Source organism: Myxine glutinosa, chromosome 13, assembly GCF_964187855.1.
Source record: "Myxine glutinosa chromosome 13, kmMyxGlut1.1, whole genome shotgun sequence".
In the NCBI taxonomy this organism is placed as follows: domain Eukaryota; kingdom Metazoa; phylum Chordata; class Myxini; order Myxiniformes; family Myxinidae; genus Myxine; species Myxine glutinosa.
This window is the reverse complement of record NC_136273.1, coordinates 94,621,414-94,630,921: the sequence shown is the minus strand read 5'-3', so window position 1 is coordinate 94,630,921 and position 9,508 is coordinate 94,621,414. Positions and strand designations below refer to the sequence as shown.

Sequence of the window (9,508 nt, the reverse complement as noted above, 5' to 3'; positions counted from 1 at the left end):
TGAGTGCCAGCACATTTTGGGTGGACGGACGGACGGACGGACAGACACCAACTGATTTCGAGGGTTTTCTAAGTAAAACTCAGAAGTTGGGAGGGAGGCACAAATAAAACTTACACTTGTTCTTGAATTGTAATTGATTTTAACTATTAAACATATATGTACTGTACATTGCCATGACGTGACAAACGCTATTGATGTATGTTGCAGGTTTTATTTTCTCTTACTCCAAAAACTAAAGGATTGTCCCGTGTGTGCAGCGGAACAGGATCCTGTACCTGAACTTGTGAAACAACGTGACTGCAAACACAAACCAAGCAAACCACTGGATGTTTGCCAAGCAGCAATCATAATCCAAAATAGAGAAAACAACAACCCACAAACATAGTTAAAGAATGGCGAACGTTAAATCACGAGAACCATAACGAACGTGAAAATGTGGAGATCGCCCGACGACAATAATACGATCAGAGACAATACTCAATGTGTTATTATTCGTTTGATTATGATTCTGTGGTGGGTGAAAACGAGAAAGGATTGAAAAATATTGAGCAGAAAATATCATCACAGCGCGACAACATCCAGGTCAGGTCGGTTCTTGATTGCTACTGGTAACGTGGTCTGGTAGTTGGTGACTAAACCGACTACCTCACTGGCTTTCCAGTAGGGAAGGTGACTGTGACACCTGCAGGACTCAAAACAATACATGTTGAAGGGCGGATGAGCTCCCTTATGGAGCCAACGGCCATCCAGTAAGGAGATGGTGTTTCCTAAAAAACACCCATCTGGTTTGATCGGTTTTTGAGGTAGTAGGTTGTAGACAGCAACAGCTCAGGGTAGTACTACCGTTCGGACCAAGACGTTAAAGTGGTGCCCGGAACCGTCTTACACGTTCCATGTCAGGATTGCTGGTCTTACTTTCTATCTCACTCAAACTACAGCTACAGGGCTACCTTCAATCTCTCTTTCTTACAAACAAACATCGTACACTTTCCATCATTCACTTTTCAACTCTCACGGCTCGTCAAATCTCACGGTTCATCAAATCTCACAGCTCGTCAAACCAAATCTCACGGCTCGTCAAATCTCACGGCTCGTCAAATCTCACGGTTCATCAAACCAAATCTCACGGCTCGTCAAATCTCACGGCTCGTCAAATCTCACGGTTCATCAAATCTCACGGCTCGTCAAATCTCACGGCTCGTCAAATCTCACGGTTCATCAAATCTCACGGCTCGTCAAATCTCACGACTCGACAAATCTCACGGTTCATCAAATCTCACGGCTCGTCAAACCAAATCTCACGGCTCATCAAATCTCACGGCTCGTCAACTCTCACGGCTTGTCAAATCTCACGGATCATCAAATCTCACGGCTCGTCAAACCAAATCTCACGGCTCGTCAAATCTCACGGCTCATCAAATCTCACGGCTCGTCAAACCAAATCTCACGGCTCGTCAAATCTCACGGCTCATCAAATTTCACGGTTCATCAAATCTCACGGCTCGTCAAACCAAATCTCACGGCTCGTCAAATCTCACGGCTCATCAAATCTCACGGCTCGTCAAACCAAATCTCACGGCTCGTCAAATCTCACGGCTCATCAAATCTCACGGCTCGTCAAACCAAATCTCACGGCTCGTCAAATCTCACGGCTCATCAAATCTCACGGCTCGTCAAATCTCACAGCTCATCAAATCTCACGGCTCGTCAAACCAAATCTCACGGCTCGTCAAATCCCACAGCTCATCAAATCTCACGGCTCGTCAAACCAAATCTCACGGCTCGTCAAACCAAATCTCACGGCTCGTCAAATCTCATGGCTCATCAAATCTCACGGCTCATCAAACCAAATCTCACAGCTCGTCAAATCTCACAGCTCATCAAATCTCACGGCTCGTCAAACCAAATCTCACGGCTTGTCAAACCAAATCTCACGGCCCCTCAAGTCAAATAACACGGCTCATCAAATCTCACGGCTCATCAAACCAAATCTCACGGCTTGTCAAACCAAATCTCATGACCCATCAAAAAAAATCTCATGGTTCATCAAATCTCACGGCTCGTCAAACCAAATCTCACGGCTCGTCAAATCTCACGGCTCGTCAAATCTCACGGTTCATCAAACCAAATCTCACGGCTCGTCAAATCTCACGGCTCGTCAAATCTCACGGTTCATCAAATCTCACGGCTCGTCAAATCTCACGGCTCATCAAATCTCACGGTTCATCAAATCTCATGGCTCATCAAATCTCACGACTCATCAAATCTCACGGTTCATCAAATCTCACGGCTCGTCAAACCAAATCTCACGGCTCGTCAAATCTCACGGCTCGTCAACTCTCACGGCTTGTCAAATCTCACGGTTCATCAAATCTCACGGCTCGTCAAACCAAATCTCACGGCTCGTCAAATCTCACGGCTCGTCAAACCAAATCTCACGGCTCGTCAAATCTCACGGCTCATCAAATTTCACGGTTCATCAAATCTCACGGCTCGTCAAACCAAATCTCACGGCTCAACAAATCTCACGGCTCATCAAATCTCACGGCTCGTCAAACCAAATCTCACGGCTCGTCAAATCTCACGGCTCATCAAATCTCATGGCTCGTCAAACCAAATCTCACGGCTCGTCAAATCTCACGGCTCATCAAATCTCACGGCTCGTCAAATCTGACGGCTCATCAAATCTCACGGCTCGTCAAACCAAATCTCACGGCTCGTCAAATCTCACAGCTCATCAAATCTCACGGCTCGTCAAACCAAATCTCACGGCTCGTCAAACCAAATCTCACGGCTCGTCAAATCTCATGGCTCATCAAATCTCACGGCTCGTCAAACCAAATCTCACAGCTCGTCAAATCTCACAGCTCATCAAATCTCACGGCTCGTCAAACCAAATCTCACGGCTTGTCAAACCAAATCTCACGGCTCCTCAAGTCAAATAACACGGCTCATCAAATCTCATGGCTCATCAAACCAAATCTCACGGCTTGTCAAACCAAATCTCATGACCCATCAAAAAAAATCTCATGGTTCATCAAATCTCACGGCTCGTCAAACCAAATCTCACGGCTCCTCAAGTCAAATAACACAGCTCATCAAATCTCACGGCTCATCAAACCAAATCTCACGGCTCGTCAAACCAAATCTCACTGCTCATCAAATCTCACGGCTCGTCAAAACCAAATCTCACGGCTCATCAAATCTCACGGCTCATCAAGCCAAATCTCACGGCTCGTCAAACCAAATCTCACGGCTCGTCAAACCAAATCTTACTGCTCATCAAATCTCACTGCTCATCAAATCTCACGGCTCGTCAAACCAAATCTCACGGCTCGTCAAATCTCACGGCTCATCAAATCTCACGGCTCGTCAAACCAAATCTCACGGCTCGTCAAATCTCACAGCTCATCAAATCTCACGGCTTGTCAAACCAAATCTCACAGCTCGTCAAACCAAATCTCACGGCTCCTCAAGTCAAATAACACAGCTCATCACATCTCACGGCTCATCAAACCAAATCTCACGGCTCGTCAAACCAAATCTCATGGCCCATCAAAAAAAATCTCATGGTTCATCAAATCTCACGGCTCGTCAAACCAAATCTCACGGCTCCTCAAGTCAAATAACACAGCTCATCAAATCTCACGGCGCATCAAACCAAATCTCACGGCTCGTCAAACCAAATCTCACGGCTCGTCAAACCAAATCTCACTGCTCATCAAATCTCATGGCTCATCAAATCTCACGGCTCGTCAAACTAAATCTCACTTCTCATCAAATCTCACTGCTCATCAAATCTCACGGCTCGTCAAACTAAATCTCACTTTTCATCAAACTAAATCTGACGGCTCATCAAATCTCACTGTTCATCAAACCAAATCTGACGGCTCATCAAATCTCACGGCTCATCAAACCAAATTTCAAGGCTCGTCAAACCAAATCTCACGGCTCGTAAAACTAAATCTCACGGCTCGCCAAACCAAATCTCACGGCTCGTCAAACCAAATCTCACTGCTCATCAAATCTCACGGCTCCCACTGCCCTTGGTCCTAACACTGTCCGGTCCTAACTGCGGTCGTGCGATAAGTTAACGTGCGGTCCCAACTAGACTGCGGCCCCCTCTGCGGTAATTGCCCCCAGCAGTCAGTGGTTTTTGGAAATTGGGAGCCCGTCGGGTTGGGGTCTGTTTGGGCTCCCTGTGGTATGGAGAGACCCTCGGCGACCTGGAGGCTGTGTGAAAGCCTGAGGTGACGGAGCCTGGTGTGGAGACCTCCCCGGCGGGACGACAGTGTAAGGAGCTGTTTGGCTGTCAGGGGGCCAAGAGTGAAAGGGGGGAGGGGAGGGTGAAGAAGTCGTAAGTCGGGTGACTTGTTTTTTGAACTGCTGGCACCACAGCCTGAAGCGCCCCCACCATCTTACTTGTACAGTACCTCCCCATTGCCTAGTATAAATACACACACATGTGTAATGACATCTATGCCATGGTCCGGCAGGGGGGGTGAAATACATGCCATGATGATTTTGTGCTTTGATGATTTTTGAAATGTGTATGAATGGTTATGGTCTTTGTGTGAATGATTGGGGGAGAAATACACCTAGCCATGTCACTCACCTGTAACACCAGGACAGGGACCGTGGAAATTTGGAGTGCATTGGGATGGCCCCCACAGGTAATGTTGGGTATTGTGGCATCCACCGGGGGACGTGGTCTTTAGGAAGGGGTTGTATAAATGTTTTATGGATTTTTGCATTTTTGATGGTTAAGGTTGTGGTTAAGGTTGTGGTTAAGGTAGTTGTTTTGTGTGTTTTGACCTTTTTCTTCCTGTCCCCAGGAGTTAGGAGCACGGACTTCGATGATTGTAAATATTTGAAATGTGAATTTTTCTTAAGGGGGTAGAATGATAAGGAGAATAGGTAAGTAGCTACGGCTCACTTCCCACAGCCCTCCTGATTTATTTCATAGGCTAATTAAGTGTGAGTCGGTAAGTGGTAAGACTGGGTTGGTAGCGCCTGTAATGAACCTTGTGGGAGCTACGGTTCCAAGGGAGAGTAGGGGGGGGTGGGGGGAGGGGGGGGTTACGTTTGCAGGGATACCATAGACCAGGTAGAGTGCATAAATTAGCATGCTCCATATGTCGCGATGAAGAATAACCACCATGTAATAAATGGGGAATCTGTTTAGCCCGGATGTCATATAAGGTGTATCTTCATCCCCACTACGAGGAGTCGGGTATTTTAATTAGCTCAGGGATTATGGGTAATTTATCCCTGTGTGTCGTTATCTCTGTACTTTATTCCTCTGTCCCTTTTGGCACCACACCATAGACACAAGCCAATCGCGCACATTTAAACACCCTAATTAAAAACCTACCGGAAGCCAGGACATTGAGCGCTGCCGCTGATAACATTGACTTTGTAAGCGCACATGACCGGTGGGCCGAGGGCCATGCCCAGAAGGGCAGTGATTGGTCAGAGTTTTGATTGGCACAAGGCTGGGGTAAGATGGGACTTGCTGATAGAAGCAGGGAAGGACTGGTAGGGAGCGACTCGCTGATTGGCGAAGCTCCCCAGATGTCGTCAGAGCCTGGATGATCAAAGAACACGCTAGCGGACATCTCTCTGCTCTTCTTCTTGGCTTTTCGCTCTAGCAGACATTTTGTTCTCTTCTCCTCGGCTCCTCGCTCTGACCGAATTCCCTCTTGCGCTTTTTTCTCACCTGGACCTCGTACGAGCGGTGGCATTTTTCTCTCTGGCCCAAGGAAGCGATCGTGAACGGCCGTGTTTGGAGATCTTGCTGGTGGTCGTGAGGATGAACAGCCACGGCTTTCCAAGCAAGGGTGACGGGTGGATGAGTGCTGCTGGCTCGCTGCAGCGCGACGAGGCCTGGAGGAACGCGACACAGAGCCAGGCCTGGGTTCCCGCCAATGAAGGTGCGGTACCCGCCAACCAATGTGCGGTCCCCGCCAAAGAACGTGTGGTTCCCCCCAACGAACGTGCGGTTCCCGCCAATGAATGTGGTGTTACCACCAAAGCCCCGGACGATTTCCACAATTAGTGAAGAAACCCCACCAGCAATCAGAGTTAAGTGCACACAAACGATATTTATTGCAGTTATTTTATCCTTTGTCTGTGTTCGGGTCTGTTTGGGAGCGCTCCAATTGAGGAATTTATTATTATTTGACCGTGTTTTATGTTGTTACCGGCATTTCTTAATAAAGCCGGTATTTTCTTGTACATTTTAAACTCGTCTCGGTTTGAGTTGATTTATTGCAGGTTTGAGGACTGCCGGTGGGATCCGTGAAGTTAAGCGCTCTGGTTTCTCCCCCTCCCTCTTGTTTCCCCACGCGTATTCTCCGCCATTTGAACTGAAGGCCTCGGAGTGACAGCTCGTTTGGTCATCCATGCTACCCTTAGTTGTTCACCAAGTGTAGTCACGCGACAATATTATACAACACTGAGCACACACCATCTCTTGATGAGACCTCACAGACATCACACTCAGCACAGATGTACACAATACCCCATTCATACTCAAGCTATACCTACCAGGCTATGGTGTTCTGGTGTAAGAGAGATTGTACGAAGGAATAAAGGATTGATGCGGGAAAGAATGAAGGGAAGAAGGCAAGTGCGGGTTGACATGTTGTTATATTCATAGGGTTGTATTGCATTTATTCATATTTCATTCATGTTGTTTATTGTGATGTGTGGGTGCATGTATTTTTTTGCAGTTTCCGTTGTTTGGTTGGGGGAGAGAGGGTGAGGAGGGGGTGTAGGAGGTTAGGGATACTGGGCTACGTCCCCACTACAGTACAAGTGTCACTACTTAAATCAGTGTCACTACTTAAGTCTACTACTACTTAAATCTTTTGTTCCTACAGTCTGCTAATTCCCTAACAATTATCCTAGCCCTCCCTCGGCTAGCTTCGGTGCCCCATGGAGGTAACCATTGCTGGCACCCCCATGTGCCTATCACTGCCATCCCCCTAAACTAATGCTCATGGGCCCTGTGTGAGGAATGGTAACACTAATACTGGGGTTGGTCATGTCAGTGCAGCACAGGTATGATGGACCAAATGGCCTACTGCGTGGAAATTCCTTGAGTGCATCCTTCCGGTGTTTGGATGCATTCAGTACTAATAATAATAATCGGTATCATAATGGAGCATGTAATCGGTATCATAATCGTGTGTCTGTAGATAAATTTAAAAAAACAATCCAATTCTTGATTCAAATGGACTAAAGTTTATATGCGGTGTATAAGAAAGATGCTGTATCAATAGCCGCATTGGAAACGATGAAAGTTTAAAAATGAAGAATCAGTTAAGCTTCTGAAAGTAAATCCAAAAGCTATTTACAATAATTATGAAGAATCCCTTATCTGTAAATCTAACGATGCCACCCGAGCCGACACCCGCCGCCAAGACGCTCCGACAACGTCAAGAAACAATGCCGTAAATTGTGGATTTAAAATGCTAAATAAAATAAGAAATTGTGCCTTTGAAATCTCCTCAAAAATATACAAAAAAATATACAAAAACAACAACAACAGCAACATGAAGGATTTGCAGCGAGTCGAGCATGGCGCGTGCGCTATTTGCTCGTGAATTTTGTGCATACACCAATTGTTACTGGTAAGAGTCGAAGCTCGTTCATTACCTCCGCCACCGAAGGTGGACCGAGGTTATGTTTTCACACATGTTTGTCTGTGAGCAGGATACCTCAAAACGTTATCGACGGATTCGGACAAGGATGGTGTTTACTGTTTCATGTTTGACAAGGAGGAATTGATTAAGTCATTCTTCACCATGGAGAGATGGGGCTAAAAACGATTTTTATACCTCTATGCAAAGGTGTCCGGCAACGCAGGGTCGCTTCGCTGACCAGAATATTGAGAGGAGAAGAGCAGGAGGACAAGGGAGAGCAGGGGGAGAGCAGGAGGACAGGGGGGGGGGGGGGGAGAGCAGGAGGACAGGGGGGGGGGGGAGAGCAGGAGGACAGGGGGGGGGGAGAGCAGGAGGACAGGGGGGGGGGAGAGCAGGAGGACAGGGGGGGGGGGGAGAGCAGGAGGACAGGGGGGGGGGAGAGCAGGAGGACAGGGGGGGGGGGAGCAGGAGGACAGGGGGGGGGAGAGCAGGAGGACAGGGGGGGGGGAGAGCAGGAGGACAGGGGGGGGGGGGGAGAGCAGGAGGACAGGGGGGGGGGGAGAGCAGGAGGACAGGGGGGGGGGGAGAGCAGGAGGACAGGGGGGGGGGGGGAGAGCAGGAGGACAGGGGGGGGGGAGAGCAGGAGGACAGGGGGGGGGGAGAGCAGGAGGACAGGGGGAGGACAGGGCAGGAGGACAGGGCGAGAGCAGGAGGACAGGGGGAGAGCAGGAGGACAGGGGGAGAGCAGGAGGACAGGGGGAGAGGAGGAGGCCAGGGGGAGAGGAGGAGGCCAGGGGGAGAGGAGGAGGCCAGGGGGAGAGGATGAGGCCAGGGGGAGAGGAGGAGGCCAGGGGGAGAGGAGGAGGCCAGAGGGAGAGCAGGACAGAGGGAGAGCAGGGGGGGGGGGGGGAGAGCAGGAGGACAGGGGGAGAGCAGGAGGACAGGGGGAGAGCAGGAGGACAGGGGGAGAGGAGGAGGCCAGGGGGAGAGGAGGAGGCCAGGGGGAGAGGAGGAGGCCAGGGGAGAGGAGGAGGCCAGGGGGAGAGGAGGAGGCCAGAGGGAGAGCAGGACAGAGGGAGAGCAGGACAGAGGGAGAGCATGACAGAGGGAGAGCATGACAGAGGGAGAGCATGACAGAGGGAGAGGAGGACAGGGAGAGAGCAGGACAGAGGGAGAGCAGGACAGAGGGAGAGCAGGACAGAGGGAGAGCAGGACAGAGGGAGAGCAGGACAGAGGGAGAGCAGGACAGAGGGAGAGCAGGACAGAGGGAGAGCAGGACAGAGGGAGAGCAGGACAAAGGGAGAGCAGGACAAAGGGAGAGCAGGACAAAGGGAGAGCAGAGGGAGAGGAGGAGGACAGGGGAGGGCAGGGAGAGAGCAGGGGGACAGCAGGGGGAGAGCAGGAGGACATGGGGAGAGCAGGGGGGGGGGAGCAGGAGGGACAGGGTGAGAGCAGGGAGGACAGGGAGAGAGCAGGAGGACAGGGAGAGAGCAGGATGACAGGGTGAGAGCAGGAGGACAGGGTGAGAGCAGGAGGACAGGGTGAGAGCAGGAGGACAGGGTGAGAGCAGGAGGACAGGGTGAGAGCAGGAGGACAGGGTGAGAGCAGGAGGACAGGGTGAGAGCAGGAGGACAGGGTGAGAGCAGGAGGACAGGGTGAGAGCAGGAGGAAAGGGGGAGAGCAGGAGGAAAGGGGGAGAGCAGGAGGAAAGGGGGAGAGCAGGAGGAAAGGGGGAGAGCAGGAGGAAAGGGGGAGAGCAGGAGGACATGGAGAGAGCAGGAGGACATGGGGAGAGCAGGAGGACAGGGGGAGAGCAGGGGACAGTGAAGAGGGCGCAGGGGGGGATTGAGCAGGGATCA

General features: G+C 50.2%; 1 protein-coding gene across 1 annotated transcript in view; it reads left to right on the top strand.

The window, feature by feature from the left end:
- Positions 1-7,448: 7,448 nt before the first annotated feature.
- Positions 7,449-9,508, top strand: part of NTAQ1 (N-terminal glutamine amidase 1) — a 43,772-nt gene continuing 41,712 nt past the window's right edge. Inside the window, exon 1 of the mRNA XM_068134836.2 lies at positions 7,449-7,637. Coding sequence (XP_067990937.2) covers positions 7,585-7,637 — 53 coding nt within the window. The 5' untranslated portion in view covers positions 7,449-7,584. The remainder of the gene's footprint in view (positions 7,638-9,508) is intronic.